General features: G+C 45.7%; 2 protein-coding genes across 8 annotated transcripts in view; one reads left to right on the top strand and one right to left on the bottom strand.

The window, feature by feature from the left end:
• The window catches only part of LOC142243730 (uncharacterized), a 1240762-nt gene that overhangs the window by 826404 nt on the left and 391229 nt on the right, over positions 1–23129 (bottom strand). The gene's annotated exons all lie outside the window — the stretch shown is intronic.
• Positions 1–23129, top strand: part of LOC142243729 (arf-GAP with GTPase, ANK repeat and PH domain-containing protein 3-like) — a 367370-nt gene that overhangs the window by 134821 nt on the left and 209420 nt on the right. For both annotated transcript variants that reach the window (XM_075315925.1, XM_075315926.1), the window contains exon 7: positions 16646–16773. In XM_075315925.1, coding sequence (XP_075172040.1) covers positions 16646–16773 — 128 coding nt within the window. The remainder of the gene's footprint in view (positions 1–16645; positions 16774–23129) is intronic.

Below are 23129 nucleotides of genomic sequence, written 5' to 3' on the forward strand. Positions count from 1 at the left end.
TCTCTGCCCCTCATCCTCTCTGGCCCCTCATCCTCTCTGGCCCCTCATCCTCTCTGCCCCTCATCCTCTCTGGCCCCTCATCCTCTCTGGCCCCTCATCCTCTCTGGCCCCTCATCCTCTCTGGCCCCTCATCCTCTCTGGCCCCTCATCCTCTCTGGCCCCTCATGCTCTCTGGCCCCTCATGCTCTCTGGCCCCTCATCCTCTCTGCCCCTCATCCTCTCTGCCCCTCATCCTCTCTGCCCCTCATCCTCTCTGCCCTGTCCATCCACAAATCACATTCTGCTTTCTCTTGTATCCACTTGTTCCTATTACCAGTAGATGGCTTATTAATGTAGCTTGTGTATGCTTCTCTGGGCCTTCTGCTGGCTTCAGTGTATGCTTCTGCTGGCTTCAGTGTATGCTTCTCTGGTCCTTCTGCTGGCTTCAGTGTGTGCTTCTCTGGGCCTTCTGCTGGCTTCAGTGTATGCTTCTGCTGGCTTCAGTGTATGCTTCTCTGGTCCTTCTGCTGGCTTCAGTGTATGCTTCTCTGGTCCTTCTGCTGGCTTCAGTGTATGCTTCTCTGGTCCTTCTGCTGGCTTCAGTGTATTCTTCTGCTGGCTTCAGTGTAGGCTTCTCTGGGCCTTCTGCTGGCTTCAGTGTATGCTTCTCTGGTCCTTCTGCTGGCTTCAGTGTATTCTTCTGCTGGCTTCAGTGTAGGCTTCTCTGGGCCTTCTGCTGGCTTCAGTGTGTGCTTCTCTGGGCCTTCTGCTGGCTTCAGTGTATGCTTCTCTGGGCCTTCTGCTGGCTTCAGTGTAGGCTTCTCTGGGCCTTCTGCTGGCTTCAGTGTATGCTTCTCTGGGCCTTCTGCTGGCTTCAGTGTAGGCTTCTCTGGGCCTTCTGCTGGCTTCAGTGTATGCTTCTCTGGGCCTTCTGCTGGCTTCAGTGTATGCTTCTCTGGTCCTTCTGCTGGCTTCAGTGTATTCTTCTGCTGGCTTCAGTGTAGGCTTCTCTGGGCCTTCTGCTTGCTTCAGTGTATGCTTCTCTGGGCCTTCTGCTGGCTTCAGTGTAGGCTTCTCTGGGCCTTCTGCTGGCTTCAGTGTATGCTTCTCTGGGCCTTCTGCTGGCTTCAGTGTATGCTTCTCTGGGCCTTCTGCTGGCTTCAGTGTATGCTTCTCTGGGCCTTCTGCTGGCTTCAGTGTATGCTTCTCTGGGCCTTCTGCTGGCTTCAGTGTAGGCTTCTCTGGGCCTTCTGCTGGCTTCAGTGTATGCTTCTCTGGTCCTTCTGCTGGCTTCAGTGTATGCTTCTCTGGTTCTTCTGCTGGCTTCAGTGTGTGCTTCTCTGGTCCTTCTGCTGGCTTCAGTGTATGCTTCTCTGGTTCTTCTGCTGGCTTCAGTGTAGGCTTCTCTGGTCCTTCTGCTGGCTTCAGTGTATGCTTCTCTGGGGCTTCTGCTGGCTTCAGTGTATGCTTCTCTGGTCCTTCTGCTGGCTTCAGTGTATGCTTCTCTGGGCCTTCTGCTGGCTTCAGTGTATGCTTCTTTGGTCCTTCTGCTGGCTTCAGTGTATGCTTCTCTGGGCATTCTGCTGGCTTCAGTGTGTGCTTCTCTGGTCCTTCTGCTGGCTTCAGTGTGTGCTTCTCTGGGCCTTCTGCTGGCTTCAGTGTATGCTTCTCTGGGCCTTCTGCTGGCTTCAGTGTATGCTTCTCTGGGCCTTCTGCTGGCTTCAGTGTATGCTTCTCTGGGCCTTCTGCTGGCTTCAGTGTAGGCTTCTCTGGGCCTTCTGCTGGCTTCAGTGTATGCTTCTCTGGTCCTTCTGCTGGCTTCAGTGTATGCTTCTCTGGTTCTTCTGCTGGCTTCAGTGTGTGCTTCTCTGGTCCTTCTGCTGGCTTCAGTGTATGCTTCTCTGGTTCTTCTGCTGGCTTCAGTGTAGGCTTCTCTGGTCCTTCTGCTGGCTTCAGTGTATGCTTCTCTGGGGCTTCTGCTGGCTTCAGTGTATGCTTCTCTGGTCCTTCTGCTGGCTTCAGTGTATGCTTCTCTGGGCCTTCTGCTGGCTTCAGTGTATGCTTCTTTGGTCCTTCTGCTGGCTTCAGTGTATGCTTCTCTGGGCATTCTGCTGGCTTCAGTGTGTGCTTCTCTGGTCCTTCTGCTGGCTTCAGTGTGTGCTTCTCTGGGCCTTCTGCTGGCTTCAGTGTATGCTTCTCTGGGCCTTCTGCTGGCTTCAGTGTGTGCTTCTCTGGGCCTTCTGCTGGCTTCAGTGTATGCTTCTCTGGTTCTTCTGCTGGCTTCAGTGTATGCTTCTCTGGGCCTTCTGCTGGCTTCAGTGTATGCTTCTCTGGTCCTTCTGCTGGCTTCAGTGTATGCTTCTCTGGGCCTTCTGCTGGCTTCAGTGTATGCTTCTCTGGGCCTTCTGCTGGCTTCAGTGTATGCTTCTCTGGGCCTTCTGCTGGCTTCAGTGTGTGCTTCTCTGGTCCTTCTGCTGGCTTCAGTGTATGCTTCTCTGGTTCTTCTGCTGGCTTCAGTGTATGCTTCTCTGGGCCTTCTGCTGGCTTCAGTGTGTGCTTCTCTGGTCCTTCTGCTGGCTTCAGTGTATGCTTCTCTGGTCCTTCTGCTGGCTTCAGTGTATGCTTCTGCTGGCTTCAGTGTATGCTTCTCTGGTCCTTCTGCTGGCTTCAGTGTGTGCTTCTCTGGTCCTTCTGCTGGCTTCAGTGTATGCTTCTCTGGTCCTTCTGCTGGCTTCAGTGTGTGCTTCTCTGGTCCTTCTGCTGGCTTCAGTGTATGCTTCTGCTGGCTTCAGTGTATGCTTCTCTGGTCCTTCTGCTGGCTTCAGTGTGTGCTTCTCTGGGCCTTCTGCTGGCTTCAGTGTGTGCTTCTCTGGTCCTTCTGCTGGCTTCAGTGTGTGCTTCTCTGGGCCTTCTGCTGGCTTCAGTGTATGCTTCTGCTGGCTTCAGTGTGTGCTTCTCTGGTCCTTCTGCTGGCTTCAGTGTGTGCTTCTCTGGGCCTTCTGCTGGCTTCAGTGTATGCTTCTCTGGTCCTTCTGCTGGCTTCAGTGTATGCTTCTCTGGTTCTTCTGCTGGCTTCAGTGTATGCTTCTCTGGTCCTTCTGCTGGCTTCAGTGTATGCTTCTCTGGTCCTGCTGGCTTCAGTGTATGCTTCTCTGGGCCTTCTGCTGGCTTCAGTGTATGCTTCTCTGGTCCTTCTGCTGGCTTCAGTGTATGCTTCTCTGGGCCTTCTGCTGGCTTCAGTGTAGGCTTCTCTGGTCCTTCTGCTGGCTTCAGTGTGTGCTTCTCTGGGCCTTCTGCTGGCTTCAGTGTATGCTTCTCTGGTCCTTCTGCTGGCTTCAGTGTGTGCTTCTCTGGGCCTTCTGCTGGCTTCAGTGTATGCTTCTCTGGGCCTTCTGCTGGCTTCAGTGTATGCTTCTCTGGGCCTTCTGCTGGCTTCAGTGTATGCTTCTCTGGTCCTTCTGCTGGCTTCAGTGTATGCTTCTCTGGGCCTTCTGCTGGCTTCAGTGTATGCTTCTCTGGTCCTTCTGCTGGCTTCAGTGTATGCTTCTCTGGTCCTTCTGCTGGCTTCAGTGTATGCTTCTCTGGGCCTTCTGCTGGCTTCAGTGTATGCTTCTCTGGGCCTTCTGCTGGCTTCAGTGTATGCTTCTCTGGTCCTTCTGCTGGCTTCAGTGTATGCTTCTCTGGTCCTTCTGCTGGCTTCAGTGTAGGCTTCTCTGGTCCTTCTGCTGGCTTCAGTGTATGCTTCACTGGTCCTTCTGCTGGCTTCAGTGTGTGCTTCTCTGGGCCTTCTGCTGGCTTCAGTGTAGGCTTCTCTGGTCCTTCTGCTGGCTTCAGTGTATGCTTCTCTGGTCCTTCTGCTGGCTTCAGTGTATGCTTCTCTGGTCCTTCTGCTGGCTTCAGTGTATGCTTCTCTGGTCTTTCTGCTGGCTTCAGTGTATGCTTCACTGGTCCTTCTGCTGGCTTCAGTGTGTGCTTCTCTGGGCCTTCTGCTGGCTTCAGTGTGTGCTTCTCTGGGCCTTCTGCTGGCTTCAGTGTATGCTTCTCTGGGCCTTCTGCTGGCTTCAGTGTGTGCTTCTCTGGGCCTTCTGCTGGCTTCAGTGTATGCTTCTCTGGTCCTTCTGCTGGCTTCAGTGTATGCTTCTCTGGTCCTTCTGCTGGCTTCAGTGTATGCTTCTGCTGGCTTCAGTGTATGCGTCACTGGTCCTTCTGCTGGCTTCAGTGTGTGCTTCTCTGGTCCTTCTGCTGGCTTCAGTGTATGCTTCTCTGGTCCTTCTGCTGGCTTCAGTGTATGCTTCTCTGGTCCTTCTGCTGGCTTCAGTGTATGCTTCTCTGGGCCTTCTGCTGGCTTCAGTGTATGCGTCTCTGGTCCTTCTGCTGGCTTCAGTGTATGCTTCTCTGGTCCTTCTGCTGGCTTCAGTGTGTGCTTCTCTGGTCCTTCTGCTGGCTTCAGTGTATGCTTCTCTGGTCCTTCTGCTGGCTTCAGTGTATGCTTCTCTGGTCCTTCTGCTGGCTTCAGTGTATGCTTCTCTGGTCCTTCTGCTGGCTTCAGTGTATGCTTCTCTGGTTCTTCTGCTGGCTTCAGTGTATGCTTCTCTGGTTCTTCTGCTGGCTTCAGTGTATGCTTCTCTGGTCCTTCTGCTGGCTTCAGTGTATACTTCTCTGGTTCTTCTACTGGCTTCAGTGTATGCTTCTCTGGGCCTTCTGCTGGCTTCAGTGTATGCTTCTCTGGTCCTTCTGCTGGCTTCAGTGTATGCTTCTCTGGTCCTTCTGCTGGCTTCAGTGTATGCTTCTCTGGTCCTTCTGCTGGCTTCAGTGTATGCTTCTCTGGGCCTTCTGCTGGCTTCAGTGTATGCGTCTCTGGTCCTTCTGCTGGCTTCAGTGTATGCTTCTCTGGTCCTTCTGCTGGCTTCAGTGTATGCTTCTCTGGTCCTTCTGCCGGCTTCAGTGTATGCTTCTCTGGTCCTTCTGCTGGCTTCAGTGTATGCTTCTCTGGTCCTTCTGCTGGCTTCAGTGTATACTTCTCTGGTTCTTCTGCTGGCTTCAGTGTATGCTTCTCTGGGCCTTCTGCTGGCTTCAGTGTATGCTTCTCTGGTCCTTCTGCTGGCTTCAGTGTATGCTTCTCTGGGCCTTCTGCTGGCTTCAGTGTGTGCTTCTCTGGGCCTTCTGCTGGCTTCAGTGTATGCTTCTCTGGTCCTTCTGCTGGCTTCAGTGTATGCTTCTCTGGTCCTTCTGCTGGCTTCAGTGTATACTTTTCTGGTTCTTCTGCTGGCTTCAGTGTATGCTTCTCTGGGCCTTCTGCTGGCTTCAGTGTATGCTTCTCTGGTCCTTCTGCTGGCTTCAGTGTATGCTTCTCTGGTCCTTCTGCTGGCTTCAGTGTATGCTTCTCTGGTCCTTCTGCTGGCTTCAGTGTATGCTTTACTGGTCCTTCTGCTGGCTTCAGTGTATGCTTCTCTGGTCCTTCTGCTGGCTTCAGTGTGTGCTTCTCTGGTCCTTCTGCTGGCTTCAGTGTGTGCTTCTCTGGTCCTTCTGCTGGCTTCATTGTATGCTTCTCTGGTCCTTCTGCTGGCTTCAGTGTATGCTTCTCTGGGCCTTCTGCTGGCTTCAGTGTGTGCTTCTCTGGTCCTTCTGCTGGCTTCAGTGTGTGCTTCTCTGGTCCTTCTGCTGGCTTCAGTGTGTGCTTCTCTGGTCCTTCTGCTGGCTTCAGTGTGTGCTTCTCTGGTCCTTCTGCTGGCTTCAGTGTGTGCTTCTCTGGTTCTTCTGCTGGCTTCAGTGTGTGCTTCTCTGGGCCTTCTGCTGGCTTCAGTGTATGCTTCTCTGGGCCTTCTGCTAGCTTCAGTGTATGCTTCTCTGGTCCTTCTGCTGGCTTCAGTGTGTGCTTCTCTGGGCCTTCTGCTGGCTTCAGTGTATGCTTCTGCTGGCTTCAGTGTATGCTTCTCTGGTCCTTCTGCTGGCTTCAGTGTATGCTTCTCTGGTCCTTCTGCTGGCTTCAGTGTATGCTTCTCTGGTCCTTCTGCTGGCTTCAGTGTAGGCTTATCTGTGCCTTCTGCTGGCTTCAGTGTGTGCTTCTCTGTGCCTTCTGCTGGCTTCAGTGTGTGCTTCTCTGGTTCTTCTGCTGGCTTCAGTGTATGCTTCTCTGGGCCTTCTGCTGGCTTCAGTGTATGCTTCTCTGGGCCTTCTGCTGGCTTCAGTGTATGGTTCTCTGGTCCTTTTGCTGGCTTCAGTGTATGCTTCTCTGGTCCTTCTGCTGGCTTCAGTGTATGCTTCTGCTGGCTTCAGTGTAGGCTTCTCTGGGCATTCTGCTGGCTTCAGTGTATGCTTCTCTGGTCCTTCTGCTGGCTTCAGTGTATGCTTCTCTGGTCCTTCTGCTGGCTTCAGTGTATGCTTCTTTGGTCCTTCTGCTGGCTTCAGTGTATGCTTCTTTGGTCCTTCTGCTGGCTTCAGTGTATGCTTCTCTGGTCCTTCTGCTGGCTTCAGTGTAGGCTTCTCTGGTTCTTCTGCTGGCTTCAGTGTATGCTTCTTTGGTCCTTCTGCTGGCTTCAGTGTATGCTTCTCTTGTCCTTCTGCTGGCTTCAGTGTATGCTTCTGCTGGCTTCAGTGTATGCTTCTCTGGTCCTTTTGCTGGCTTCAGTGTATGCTTCTCTGGTCCTTCTGCCGGCTTCAGTGTATGCTTCTCTGGTCCTTCTGCTGGCTTCAGTGTATGCTTCTCTGGTCCTTCTGCTGGCTTCAGTGTATACTTCTCTGGTTCTTCTGCTGGCTTCAGTGTATGCTTCTCTGGGCCTTCTGCTGGCTTCAGTGTATGCTTCTCTGGTCCTTCTGCTGGCTTCAGTGTATGCTTCTCTGGGCCTTCTGCTGGCTTCAGTGTGTGCTTCTCTGGGCCTTCTGCTGGCTTCAGTGTATGCTTCTCTGGTCCTTCTGCTGGCTTCAGTGTATGCTTCTCTGGTCCTTCTGCTGGCTTCAGTGTATACTTCTCTGGTTCTTCTGCTGGCTTCAGTGTATGCTTCTCTGGGCCTTCTGCTGGCTTCAGTGTATGCTTCTCTGGTCCTTCTGCTGGCTTCAGTGTATGCTTCTCTGGTCCTTCTGCTGGCTTCAGTGTATGCTTTACTGGTCCTTCTGCTGGCTTCAGTGTATGCTTCTCTGGTCCTTCTGCTGGCTTCAGTGTGTGCTTCTCTGGTCCTTCTGCTGGCTTCAGTGTGTGCTTCTCTGGTCCTTCTGCTGGCTTCAGTGTGTGCTTCTCTGGTCCTTCTGCTGGCTTCAGTGTATACTTCTCTGGTTCTTCTGCTGGCTTCAGTGTATGCTTCTCTGGGCCTTCTGCTGGCTTCAGTGTATGCTTCTCTGGTCCTTCTGCTGGCTTCAGTGTATGCTTCTCTGGTCCTTCTGCTGGCTTCAGTGTATGCTTTACTGGTCCTTCTGCTGGCTTCAGTGTATGCTTCTCTGGTCCTTCTGCTGGCTTCAGTGTGTGCTTCTCTGGTCCTTCTGCTGGCTTCAGTGTGTGCTTCTCTGGGCCTTCTGCTGGCTTCAGTGTGTGCTTCTCTGGTCCTTCTGCTGGCTTCAGTGTGTGCTTCTCTGGTCCTTCTGCTGGCTTCAGTGTGTGCTTCTCTGGTCCTTCTGCTGGCTTCAGTGTGTGCTTCTCTGGTCCTTCTGCTGGCTTCAGTGTGTGCTTCTCTGGTTCTTCTGCTGGCTTCAGTGTGTGCTTCTCTGGGCCTTCTGCTGGCTTCAGTGTATGCTTCTCTGGGCCTTCTGCTAGCTTCAGTGTATGCTTCTCTGGTCCTTCTGCTGGCTTCAGTGTGTGCTTCTCTGGGCCTTCTGCTGGCTTCAGTGTATGCTTCTGCTGGCTTCAGTGTATGCTTCTCTGGTCCTTCTGCTGGCTTCAGTGTATGCTTCTCTGGTCCTTCTGCTGGCTTCAGTGTAGGCTTATCTGTGCCTTCTGCTGGCTTCAGTGTGTGCTTCTCTGGTTCTTCTGCTGGCTTCAGTGTATGCTTCTCTGGGCCTTCTGCTGGCTTCAGTGTATGCTTCTCTGGGCCTTCTGCTGGCTTCAGTGTATGGTTCTCTGGGCCTTCTGCTGGCTTCAGTGTATGCGTCTTTGGTCCTTCTGCTGGCTTCAGTGTATGCTTCTCTGGTCCTTTTGCTGGCTTCAGTGTATGCTTCTCTGGTCCTTCTGCTGGCTTCAGTGTATGCTTCTGCTGGCTTCAGTGTATGCTTCTCTGGGCCTTCTGCTGGCTTCAGTGTATGCTTCTCTGGGCATTCTGCTGGCTTCAGTGTATGCTTCTCTGGTCCTTTTGCTGGCTTCAGTGTATGCTTCTTTGGTCCTTCTGCTGGCTTCAGTGTATGCTTCTCTGGTCCTTCTGCTGGCTTCAGTGTATGCTTCTTTGGTCCTTCTGCTGGCTTCAGTGTATGCTTCTTTGGTCCTTCTGCTGGCTTCAGTGTATGCTTCTCTGGTCCTTCTGCTGGCTTCAGTGTAGGCTTCTCTGGTTCTTCTGCTGGCTTCAGTGTATGCTTCTTTGGTCCTTCTGCTGGCTTCAGTGTATGCTTCTCTTGTCCTTCTGCTGGCTTCAGTGTATGCTTCTGCTGGCTTCAGTGTATGCTTATCTGGTCCTTTTGCTGGCTTCAGTGTATGCTTCTCTGGTCCTTCTGCTGGCTTCAGTGTATGCTTCTGCTGGCTTCAGTGTAGGCTTCTCTGGGCCTTCTGCTGGCTTCAGTGTATGCTTCTCTGGGCATTCTGCTGGCTTCAGTGTATGCTTCTCTGGTCCTTTTGCTGGCTTCAGTGTATGCTTCTTTGGTCCTTCTGCTGGCTTCAGTGTATGCTTCTCTGGTCCTTCTGCTGGCTTCAGTGTATGCTTCTTTGGTCCTTCTGCTGGCTTCAGTGTATGCTTCTTTGGTCCTTCTGCTGGCTTCAGTGTATGCTTCTCTGGTCCTTCTGCTGGCTTCAGTGTAGGCTTCTCTGGTTCTTCTGCTGGCTTCAGTGTATGCTTCTTTGGTCCTTCTGCTGGCTTCAGTGTGTGCTTCTCTGGGCCTTCTGCTGGCTTCAGTGTATGCTTCTCTGGGCCTTCTGATGGCTTCAGTGTATGCTTCTTTGGTCCTTCTGCTGGCTTCAGTGTATGCTTCTTTGGTCCTTCTGCTGGCTTCAGTGTATGCTTCTTTGGGCCTTCTGCTGGCTTCAGTGTAGGCTTCTCTGGTCCTTCTGCTGGCTTCAGTGTATGCTTCTCTGGCTCTTCTGCTGGCTTCAGTGTATGCTTCTCTGGGCCTTCTGCTGGCTTCAGTGTATGCTTCTCTGGGCATTCTGCTGGCTTCAGTGTATGCTTCTCTGGTCCTTTTGCTGGCTTCAGTGTATGCTTCTTTGGTCCTTCTGCTGGCTTCAGTGTATGCTTCTCTGGTCCTTCTGCTGGCTTCAGTGTATGCTTCTTTGGTCCTTCTGCTGGCTTCAGTGTATGCTTCTTTGGTCCTTCTGCTGGCTTCAGTGTATGCTTCTCTGGTCCTTCTGCTGGCTTCAGTGTAGGCTTCTCTGGTTCTTCTGCTGGCTTCAGTGTATGCTTCTCTGGGCCTTCTGCTGGCTTCAGTGTATGCTTCTCTGGGCCTTCTGATGGCTTCAGTGTATGCTTCTTTGGTCCTTCTGCTGGCTTCAGTGTATGCTTCTTTGGTCCTTCTGCTGGCTTCAGTGTGTGCTTCTCTGGTCCTTCTGCTGGCTTCAGTGTATGCTTCTTTGGGCCTTCTGCTGGCTTCAGTGTAGGCTTCTCTGGTCCTTCTGCTGGCTTCAGTGTATGCTTCTTTGGTCCTTCTGCTGGCTTCAGTGTATGCTTCTTTGGTCCCTCTGCTGGCTTCAGTGTGTGCTTCTGTAGTCCTTCTGCTGGCTTCAGTGTATGCTTCTTTGGGCCTTCTGCTGGCTTCAGTGTAGGCTTCTCTGGTCCTTCTGCTGGCTTCAGTGTATGCTTCTTTGGTCCTTCTGCTGGCTTCAGTGTATGCTTCTTTGGTCCTTCTGCTGGCTTCAGTGTATGCTTCTTTGGTCCTTCTGCTGGCTTCAGTGTATGCTTCTCTGGTCCTTCTGCTGGCTTCAGTGTATGCTTCTTTGGGCCTTCTGCTGGCTTCAGTGTATGCTTCTCTGGTCCTTCTGCTGGCTTCAGTGTATGCTTCTTTGGTCCTTCTGCTGGCTTCAGTGTATGCTTCTTTGGTCCTTCTGCTGGCTTCAGTGTATGCTTCTCTGGTCCTTCTGCTGGCTTCAGTGTATGCTTCTTTGGGCCTTCTGCTGGCTTCAGTGTATGCTTCTCTGGTCCTTCTGCTGGCTTCAGTGTATGCTTCTTTGGTCCTTCTGCTGGCTTCAGTGTATGCTTCTCTGGTCCTTCTGCTGGCTTCAGTGTATGCTTCTTTGGGCCTTCTGCTGGCTTCAGTGTAGGCTTCTCTGGTCCTTCTGCTGGCTTCAGTGTATGCTTCTTTGGTCCTTCTGCTGGCTTCAGTGTATGCTTCTTTGGTCCTTCTGCTGGCTTCAGTGTATGCTTCTTTGGTCCTTCTGCTGGCTTCAGTGTATGCTTCTCTGGTCTTTCTGCTGGCTTCAGTGTATGCTTCTTTGGGCCTTCTGCTGGCTTCAGTGTAGGCTTCTCTGGTCCTTCTGCTGGCTTCAGTGTAGGCTTCTCTGGTCCTTCTGCTGGCTTCAGTGTATGCTTCTTTGGTCCTTCTGCTGGCTTCAGTGTATGCTTCTTTGGTCCTTCTGCTGGCTTCAGTGTATGCTTCTGTGGTCCTTCTGCTGGCTTCAGTGTATGCTTCTCTGGTCCTTCTGCTGGCTTCAGTGTATGCTTCTCTGGTCCTTCTGCTGGCTTCAGTGTGTGCTTCTCTGGCTCTTCTGCTGGCTTCAGTGTATGCTTCTCTGGGCCTTCTGCTGGCTTCAGTGTATGCTTCTCTGGGCCTTCTGCTGGCTTCAGTGTGTGCTTCTCTGGCTCTTCTGCTGGCTTCAGTGTATGCTTCTCTGGGCCTTCTGCTGGCTTCAGTGTATGCTTCTCTGGTCCTTCTGCTGGCTTCAGTGTATGCTTCTCTGGGCCTTCTGCTGGCTTCAGTGTGTGCTTCTCTGGCTCTTCTGCTGGCTTCAGTGTATGCTTCTCTGGGCCTTCTGCTGGCTTCAGTGTATGCTTCTTTGGTCCTTCTGCTGGCTTCAGTGTGTGCTTCTGTGGTCCTTCTGCTGGCTTCAGTGTGTGCTTCTCTGGGCCTTCTGCTGGCTTCAGTGTAGGCTTCTCTGGTCCTTCTGCTGGCTTCAGTGTATGCTTCTCTGGCTCTTCTGCTGGCTTCAGTGTATGCTTCTCTGGGCCTTCTGCTGGCTTCAGTGTATGCTTTCACATATCCCATTATTCTTCCCCTTAGTACTGCCTTAGCTGTGTCCCAGTATAAATGGGGTTCTCCTCATGCGCCTTATTATCCCATGTATATTCCATCACATTTTCACCAGTTTTTGGAAGTTCTCGTCCTGGGCTAAGTGTGAAGGGAATCTCCACAGTATGTCTGTTCCCTTGGGGTAGGTTTCTTCTAGGTCTAGGAGTAATGGGGCGTGATCTGATATCACCAGATCTTGTATGCCGATCCTCCTCATTTTGTTGAGTAGACCTTGTGTTAGTAGAAAATAGTCTATTCTAGACCATGTGCTATGGACGTGGGAGAAATGAGTGCACTCTCGGTCTGCCGGGTGTGAGTTTCGCTAGTATGTTCTGTGAACGCATCCAGCCCCTGTCATGTGTCCTAGCTGCCATGCGCTTGTGTCCTGTGCCCGACCTATCTTCTCTGACATCCATTACCGTTACAGATCCCCTCCTTGCACTGCTTTCTGCTGGTTTGGTATGCCATCTAGTGCACCTTTCCTGTCATTACATCCATTTTCTTTTCATTTGTATTTTCTTCAATAAAGATTTATATATATATATATATATTCTTGTCTCCTGATCCTTCTTGTGATTTGGTTTTTCATGTTTCCATGGATCAGCATATCCATTTAATTTTCGTGAATAGTGGGTGCTGGGACTTCCTCTTATGATAAGAGTCCACTCTATGATATTTTTCCCACAAATATTCATGATCTCTTCAAGGCTGATTCTTGGTGTCTATTCATAAATTGGAAACATAACATACCTGCCATAATCTCACCGGCTCCTGTCCAGACGCATGTTCACCATAGAAGGTGGGAGTTCACCATAGAAGGTGGGAGTATACCTGCCATAATCTCACCGGCTCCTGTCCAGACGCATGTTCACCATAGAAGGTGGGAGTTCACCATAGAAGGTGGGAGTATACCTGCCATAATCTCACCGGCTCCTGTCCAGACGCATGTTCACCATAGAAGGTGGGAGTTCACCATAGAAGGTGGGAGTATACACTGCCATAATCTCACCGGCTCCTGTCCAGACGCATGTTCACCATAGAAGGTGGGAGTTCACCATAGAAGGTGGGAGTTCACCTGCCATAATCTCACCGGCTCCTGTCCAGACGCATGTTCACCATAGAAGGTGGGAGTTCACCATAGAAGGTGGGAGTTCACCTGCCATAATCTCACCGGCTCCTGTCCAAACGTATGTTCACCATAGAAGGTGGGAGTATACCTGCCATAATCTCACCGGCTCCTGTCCAGACGCATGTTCACCATAGAAGGTGGGAGATCACCATAGAAGGTGGGAGTATACCTGCCATAATCTCACCGGCTCCTGTCCAGACGCATGTTCACCATAGAAGGTGGGAGATCACCATAGAAGGTGGGAGTATACCTGCCATAATCTCACCGGCTCCTGTCCAGACGCATGTTCACCATAGAAGGTGGGAGTATACCTGCCATAATCTCACCGGCTCCTGTCCAGACGCATGTTCACCATAGAAGGTGGGAGTTCACCATAGAAGGTGGGAGTTGTTCCTTAGTTACCGAGGTGGTTTGCTTATGACAGAATTTAACATTTCTCATGACAATACCTTTTCATATACATTGCCCCCTACCTCTCCCGGAGTATACACTCATTATCTCTCATAGTTCCTACGTTTCACTCCATACCTCTCCCGGAGTATACACTCACTGCCTCTTATTGCTTGTATGTTTCGCTCTGTACCTCTCCCGGAGTATACACTCACTGCCTCTTATTGCTTGTATGTTTCGCTCTGTACCTCTCCCGGAGTATACACTCATTGCCTCTTATTGCTTGTATGTTTCGCTCTGTACCTCTCCCGGAGTATACACTCACTGCCTCTTATTGCTTGTATGTTTCGCTCTGTACCTCTCCCGGAGTATACACTCATTGCCTCTTATTGCTTGTATGTTTCGCTCTTCACCTCTCTGAATATAGACTCCATGTCTTTGCTCCTGTTTTTCCTCTTGACCTTTTCTCTGAGTATACACTCGCTGTCTCTTATTGCTCGTACGTTTCGCTCTTCACCTCTCTGAATATAGACTCCATGTCTTTGCTCCTGTTTTTCCTCTTGACCTTTTCTCTGAGTATACACTCGCTGTCACCTATTGCTCGTACGTTTCGCTCTTCACCTCTCTGAATATAGACTCCATGTCTTTGCTCCTGTTTTTCCTCTTGACCTTTTATCTGAGTATACACTCGCTGTCTCTTATTGCCTGTACGTTTCGCTCTTCACCTCTCTGAATATAGACTCCATGTCTTTGCTCCTGTTTTTCCTCTTGACCTCTTCTCTGAGTATACACTCGCTGTCTCTTATTGCCTGTACGTTTCACTCTTCACCTCTCTGAATATAGACTCCATGTCTTTGCTCCTGTTTTTCCTCTTGACCTTTTCTCTGAGTATACACTCGTTGTCTCTTATTGCCTGTACGTTTCGCTCTTCACCTCTCTGAATATAGACTCCATGTCTTTGCTCCTGTTTTTCCTCTTGACCTTTTCTCTGAATATACACTTGTTGTCTCTTATTGCTCGTACGTTTCGCTCTTCACCTCTCTGAATATAGACTCCATGTCTTTGCTCCTGTTTTTCCTCTTGACCTTTTCTCTGAGTATACACTCGCTGTCTCTTATTGCCTGTACGTTTCGCTCTTCACCTCTCTGAATATAGACTCCATGTCTTTGCTCCTGTTTTTCCTCTTGACCTTTCTCTGAGTATACACTCGCTGTCTCTTATTGCCTGTACGTTTCGCTCTTCACCTCTCTGAATATAGACTCCATGTCTTTGCTCCTGTTTTTCCTCTTGACCTTTCTCTGAGTATACACTTGTTGTCTCTTATTGCTCGTACGTTTCGCTCTTCACCTCTCTGAATATAGACTCCATGTCTTTGCTCCTGTTTTTCCTCTTGACCTTTTCTCTGAGTATACACTCGCTGTCTCTTATTGCCTGTACGTTTCGCTCTTCACTAGTGATGAGCGAGTATGCTTGTTACTACTCGGTACTCGCACGAGTATCAATGTACTCGGGCTACTCGGCGGGGACCGAGTAATCTCGCGATACTCGTGCTGTACTCGTGGTCTTCATGTTGGCGCTCTTTTTACAGCCATCCCTTATGCAGGGATTGGCTGGCAGACCACTGCAATGCCACAGCCCTGTTGTGGAATTGCAGTGATTGGCCAGCCCGCACAGCGTGACTGTGCCTTTAGCCCGACAGTTCCCCGCTCGGCTACGGCCCCTCCCGCACTCCACTCCGCGTGTATATATATATATGCACGCTTACACACACACGCAGATTTTTTTTTTAATTTACAGTTTTATGGTTTCTACATGCTGCTGGGGGTCATTTCAGAATAATACTCGGGTCTCCCATAGGATAACATTGGGCTCGGTGCTCGGGCCGAGTACACGAGTATTTTGAGATGCTCGGCCCGAGCCTCGAGCTCCCGAGCATTTTAGTACTCGCTCATCACTACTCTTCACCTCTCTGAATATAGACTCCATGTCTTTGCTCCTGTTTTTCCTCTTGACCTTTCTCTGAGTATACACTCGCTGTCTCTTATTGCTCGTACGTTTCGCTCTTCACCTCTCTGAATATAGACTCCATGTCTTTGCTCCTGTTTTTCCTCTTGACCTTTTCTCTGAGTATACACTCGCTGTCTCTTATTGCCTGTACGTTTCGCTCTTCACCTCTCTGAATATAGACTCCATGTCTTTGCTCCTGTTTTTCCTCTTGACCTTTTCTCTGAGTATACACTCGCTGTCTCTTATTGCCTGTACGTTTCGCTCTTCACCTCTCTGAATATAGACTCCATGTCTTTGCTCCTGTTTTTCCTCTTGACCTTTTCTCTGAGTATACACTCGCTGTCTCTTATTGCCTGTACGTTTCGCTCTTCACCTCTCTGAATATAGACTCCATGTCTTTGCTCCTGTTTTTCCTCTTGACCTTTTCTCTGAGTATACACTCGCTGTCTCTTATTGCCTGTACGTTTCGCTCTTCACCTCTCTGAATATAGACTCCATGTCTTTGCTCCTGTTTTTCCTCTTGACCTTTTCTCTGAGTATACACTCGCTGTCTCTTATTGCTCGTACGTTTCGCTCTTCACCTCTCTGAATATAGACTCCATGTCTTTGCTCCTGCTTTTCCTCTTGACCTTTTCTCTGAGTATACACTCGCTGTCTCTTATTGCTCGTACGTTTCGCTCTTCACCTCTCTGAATATAGACTCCATGTCTTTGCTCCTGTTTTTCCTCTTGACCTTTTCTCTGAGTATACACTCGCTGTCTCTTATTGCTCGTACGTTTCGCTCTTCACCTCTCTGAATATAGACTCCATGTCTTTGCTCCTGTTTTTCCTCTTGACCTTTCTCTGAGTATACACTTGTTGTCTCTTATTGCCTGTACGTTTCACTCTTCACCTCTCTGAATATAGACTCCATGTCTTTGCTCCTGTTTTTCCTCTTGACCTCTTCTCTGAGTATACACTCGCTGTCTCTTATTGCCTGTACGTTTCGCTCTTCACCTCTCTGAATATAGACTCCATGTCTTTGCTCCTGTTTTTCCTCTTGACCTTTCTCTGAGTATACACTTGTTGTCTCTTATTGCTCGTACGTTTCGCTCTTCACCTCTCTGAATATAGACTCCATGTCTTTGCTCCTGCTTTTCCTCTTGACCTTTTCTCTGAGTATACACTCGCTGTCTCTTATTGCTCGTACGTTTCGCTCTTCACCTCTCTGAATATAGACTCCATGTCTTTGCTCCTGCTTTTCCTCTTGACCTTTCTCTGAATATACACTCGCTGTCTCTTATTGCCTGTACGTTTCGCTCTTCACCTCTCTGAATATAGACTCCATGTCTTTGCTCCTGTTTTTCCTCTTGACCTTTTCTCTGAGTATACACTCGCTGTCTCTTATTGCCTGTACGTTTCGCTCTTCACCTCTCTGAATATAGACTCCATGTCTTTGCTCCTGTTTTTCCTCTTGACCTTTTCTCTGAGTATACACTCGCTGTCTCTGTTATTGTTCACAGGTTTCTCTCGATACCTTTCTCAAGTATTCTTGTGTCTTTCTGTCTACATTGCCCCCACACTGATCTTTTGCTTTCTCCCTTTGCACCAAGACCTTTCCCTGAGCATTTCCCCTGACCCTTGGTACCACACATTTCCCTGTAGACTCCCCTCCTGAGTATCTGCTCTGCCTCCATATTTACTCACTAATTCAGTATTTACCATGTGAGGCTCTCCTTTGGTTTTAGGTTCTTTTCTTACCATTGTTTGTTTTTATCTTCTCACATCTAATTTTCTTAATGTCTTGATCAGTGGCTCAGAAGGTGGTCGCCATTCGGAAGAAGCAGCAGCTTTCCATTGGTCCGTGCAAGTCTTTGCCCAATTCCCCGAGCCATTCCTCTGTGTCTGCAGCCACCATCCCGTCCATGCACATTAATCAGGTGCGTAGACTCACAACCGGCATGTCACTCATCCAGACAGCCGCACGACCGCCACATATAGGGGGAGTCACACTGAGGAGAAGGGCGGCCATATTACTATATATATATTACTATATCACACTGAGGAGAAGAGCGGCCATATTACTATATATATATTACTATATCACACTGAGGAGAAGAGCGGCCATATTACTATATATATATTACTATATCACACTGAGGAGAAGAGCGGCCATATTACTATATATATATTACTATATCACACTGAGGAGAAGGGCGGCCATATTACTATATATATATTACTATATCACACTGAGAAGAGCGGCCATATTACTATATATATATATTACTGTATCACACTGAGGAGAAGAGCGGCCATATTACTATATATATATTACTATATCACACTGAGGAGAAGAGCGACCATATTACTATATATATATTACTATATCACACTGAGGAGAAGAGCGGCCATATTACTATATATATATTACTATATCACACTGAGGAGAAGAGCGGCCATATTACTATATATATATTACTATATCACACTGAGGAGAAGAGCGGCCATATTACTATATATATATATTACTATATCACACTGAGGAGAAGAGCGGCCATATTACTATATATATATTGCTATATCACACTGAGGAGGAGAGCGGCCATATTGCTATATATATATATTACTATATCACACTGAGGAGAAGAGCAGCCATATTACTATATATATATTACTATATCACACTGAGGAGAAGAGCGGCCATATTACTATATATATATTACTATATCACACTGAGGAGAAGAGCGGCCATATTACTATATATATATATTACTATATCACACTGAGGAGAAGAGCGGCCATATTACTATATATATATTGCTATATCACACTGAGGAGGAGAGCGGCCATATTGCTATATATATATATTACTATATCACAGTGAGGAGAAGAGCGGCCATATTACTATATATATATATTACTATATCACACTGAGGAGAAGAGCGACCATATTACTATATATATATTACTATATCACACTGAGGAGAAGGGCGGCCATATTACTATATATATATTACTATATCACACTGAGGAGAAGAGCGACCATATTACTATATATATTACTATATCACACTGAGGAGAAGGGCGGCCATATTACTATATATATATTACTATATCACACTGAGAAGAAGGGCGGCCATATTACTATATATATATTACTATATCACACTGAGGAGAAGGGCGGCCATATTACTATATATATATATTACTATATCACACTGAGGAGAAGAGTGGCCATATTACTATATATATATTACTATATCACACTGAGGAGAAGAGCGGCCATATTACTATGTATATATTACTATATCACACTGAGGAGAAGAGCGGCCATATTACTATATATATATTACTATATCACACTGAGGAGAAGAGCGGCCATATTACTATGTATATATTACTATATCACACTGAGGAGAAGGGCGGCCATATTACTATATATATATTACTATATCACACTGAGAAGAAGGGTGGCCATATTACTATATATATATTAATATATCACACTGAGGAGAAGAGCGGCCATATTACTATATATATATATATATTACTATATCACACTGAGGAGAAGAGCGGCCATATTACTATATATATTACTATATCACACTGAGGAGAAGGGCGGCCATATTACTATATATATATTACTATATCACACTGAGAAGAAGGGCGGCCATATTACTATATATATATTACTATATCACACTGAGGAGAAGGGCGGCCATATTACTATATATATATTACTATATCACACTGAGGAGAAGAGCGCCATATTACTATATATATATATATTACTATGTCACACTGAGGAGAAGAGCGGCCATATTACTATATATATTACTATATCACACTGAGGAGAAGAGCGGCCATATTACTATATATATTACTATATCACACTGAGGAGAAGAGCGGCCATATTACTATATATATATATATATTACTATATCACACTGAGGAGAAGGGCGGCCATATTACTATATATATTACTATATCACACTGAGGAGAAGAGCGGCCATATTACTATATATATTACTATATCACACTGGGGAGAAGGGCGGCCATATTACTATATATATTACTATCTCACACTGAGGAGAAGAGCGGCCATATTACTATATATATATTACTATATCACACTGAGGAGAAGGGCGGCCATATTACTATATATATTACTATATCACACTGAGGAGAAGAGCGGCCATATTACTATATATATATTACTATATCACACTGAGGAGAAGGGCGGCCATATTACTATATATATATATTACTATATCACACTGAGGAGAAGAGCGGCCATATTACTATATATATTACTATATCACACTGAGGAGAAGAGCGGCCATATTACTATATATATTACTATATCACACTGAGGAGAAGAGTGGCCATATTACTATATATATTACTATATCACACTGAGGAGAAGAGCGGCCATATTACTATATATATATATTACTATCTCACACTGAGGAGAAGAGCGGCCATATTACTATATATATATTACTATATCACACTGAGGAGAAGAGCGGCCATATTACTATATATATTACTATATCACACTGAGGAGAAGAGCGGCCATATTACTATATATATATATATTACTATCTCACACTGAGGAGAAGAGCGGCCATATTACTATATATATATATTACTATATCACACTGAGGAGAAGAGCGGCCATATTACTATATATATATATATATTACTATCTCACACTGAGGAGAAGAGCGGCCATATTACTATATATATATATTACTATCTCACACTGAGGAGAAGAGCGGCCATATTACTATATATATTACTATATCACACTGAGGAGAAGAGCGGCCATATTACTATATATATATATTACTATATCACACTGAGGAGAAGAGCGGCCATATTACTATATATATTACTTTATCACACTGAGGAGAAGAGCGGCCATATTACTATATATATATATTACTATCTCACACTGAGGAGAAGAGCGGCCATATTACTATATATATATATTACTATATCACACTGAGGAGAAGAGCGGCCATATTACTATATATATTACTATATCACACTGAGGAGAAGAGCGGCCATATTACTATATATATATTACTATATCACACTGAGGAGAAGAGCGGCCATATTACTATATATATTACTATATCACACTGAGGAGAAGAGCGGCCATATTACTATATATATATATTACTATCTCACACTGAGGAGAAGAGCGGCCATATTACTATATATATTACTATATCACACTGAGGAGAAGAGCGGCCATATTACTATATATATTACTATATCACACTGAGGAGAAGAGCGGCCATATTACTATATATATATTACTATATCACACTGAGGAGAAGAGCGGCCATATTACTATATATATATATTACTATCTCACACTGAGGAGAAGAGCGGCCATATTACTATATATATTACTATATCACACTGAGGAGAAGAGCGGCCATATTACTATATATATATATTACTATATCACACTGAGGAGAAGAGCGGCCATATTACTATATATATATATTACTATATCACACTGAGGAGAAGAGCGGCCATATTACTATATATATATATTACTATATCACACTGAGGAGAAGAGCGGCCATATTACTATATATATATATTACTATATCACACTGAGGAGAAGGGCGGCCATATTACTATATATATATTACTATCTCACACTGAGGAGAAGAGCGGCCATATTACTATATATATTACTATATCACACTGAGGAGAAGAGCGGCCATATTACTATATATATATATTACTATATCACACTGAGGAGAAGGGCGGCCATATTACTATATATATATTACTATCTCACACTGAGGAGAAGAGCGGCCATATTACTATATATATTACTATATCACACTGAGGAGAAGAGCGGCCATATTACTATATATATATTACTATATCACACTGAGGAGAAGAGCGGCCATATTACTATATATATATTACTATATCTCACTGAGGAGAAGAGCGGCCATAATACTATATATATTACTATATCACACTGAGGAGAAGAACGGCCATATTACTATATATATATTACTATATCACACTGAGGAGAAGAGTGGCCATATTACTATATATATATTACTATATCTCACTGAGGAGAAGAGCGGCCATAATACTATATATATTACTATATCACACTGAGGAGAAGAACGGCCATATTACTATATATATATTACTATCTCACACTGAGGAGAAGAGCGGCCATATTACTATATATATTACTATATCACACTGAGGAGAAGAGCGGCCATATTACTATATATATATTACTATATCACACTGAGGAGAAGAGCGGCCATATTACTATATATATATTACTATATCTCACTGAGGAGAAGAGCGGCCATAATACTATATATATTACTATATCACACTGAGGAGAAGAACGGCCATATTACTATATATATATTACTATATCACACTGAGGAGAAGAGCGGCCATATTACTATATATATTACTATATCACACTGAGGAGAAGAGCGGCCATATTACTATATATATTACTATATCACACTGAAGAGAAGAGCGGCCATATTACTATATATATATTACTATATCACACTGAGGAGAAGGGCGGCCATATTACTATATATATTACTATATCACACTGAGGAGAAGAGCGGCCATATTACTATATATATTACTATATCACACTGAGGAGAAGAGCGGCCATATTACTATATATATATTACTATATCACACTGAGGAGAAGGGCGACCATATTACTATATATATTACTATATCACACTGAGGAGAAGAGCGGCCATATTACTATATATATTACTATATCACACTGAGGAGAAGAGCGGCCATATTACTATATATATATTACTATATCACACTGAGGAGAAGAACGACCATATTACTATATATAAATTACTATATCACACTGAGGAGAAGAGCGGCCATATTACTATATATATATTACTATATCACACTGAGGAGAAGAGCAGCCATATTACTATATATATATTACTATATCACACTGAGGAGAAGAGCGGCCATATTACTATATATATATTACTATATCACACTGAGGAGAAGGGCGGCCATATTACTATATATATTACTATATCACACTGAGGAGAAGAGCGGCCATATTACTATATATATATTACTATATCACACTGAGGAGAAGAGGCGGCCATATTACTATATATATTACTATATCACACTGAGGAGAAGAGCGACCATATTACTATATATATATTACTATATCACACTGAGGAGAAGAGCGGCCATATTACTATATATATATTACTATATCACACTGAGGAGAAGGGCGGCCATATTACTATATATATATTACTATATCACACTGAGGAGAAGAGGCGGCCATATTACTATATATATATTACTATATCACACTGAGGAGAAGGGCGGCCATATTACTATATATATATACTATATCACACTGAGGAGAAGAGCGACCATATTACTATATATATTACTATATCACACTGAGGAGAAGAGCGGCCATATTACTATATATATATATATTACTATATCACACTGAGGAGAAGAGCGGCCATATTACTATATATATTACTATATCACACTGAGGAGAAGAGCGGCCATATTACTATATATATATTACTATATCACACTGAGGAGAAGAGCGGCCATATTACTATATATATTACTATATCACACTGAGGAGAAGAGCGGCCATATTACTATATATATATATTACTATATCACACTGAGGAGAAGAGCGGCCATATTACTATATATATTACTATATCACACTGAGGAGAAGAGCGGCCATATTACTATATATATATTACTATATCACACTGAGGAGAAGAGCGGCCATATTACTATATATATATTACTATATCACACTGAGGAGAAGAGCGGCCATATTACTATATATATTACTATATCACACTGAGGAGAAGAGCGGCCATATTACTATATATATATTACTATATCACACTGAGGAGAAGAGCGGCCATATTACTATATATATTACTATATCACACTGAGGAGAAGAGCGGCCATATTACTATATATATATTACTATATCACACTGAGAGAAGAAGCGGCCATATTACTATATATATTACTATATCACACTGAGGAGAAGAGCGGCCATATTACTATATATATTACTATATCACACTGAGGAGAAGAGCAGCCATATTACTATATATATTACTATATCACACTGAGGAGAAGAGCGGCCATATTACTATATATATATTACTATATCACACTGAGGAGAAGAGCGGCCATATTACTATATATATATTACTATATCACACTGAGGAGA

Source organism: Anomaloglossus baeobatrachus, chromosome 6 (genome assembly GCF_048569485.1).
Source record: "Anomaloglossus baeobatrachus isolate aAnoBae1 chromosome 6, aAnoBae1.hap1, whole genome shotgun sequence".
Lineage (NCBI taxonomy): Eukaryota > Metazoa > Chordata > Amphibia > Anura > Aromobatidae > Anomaloglossus > Anomaloglossus baeobatrachus.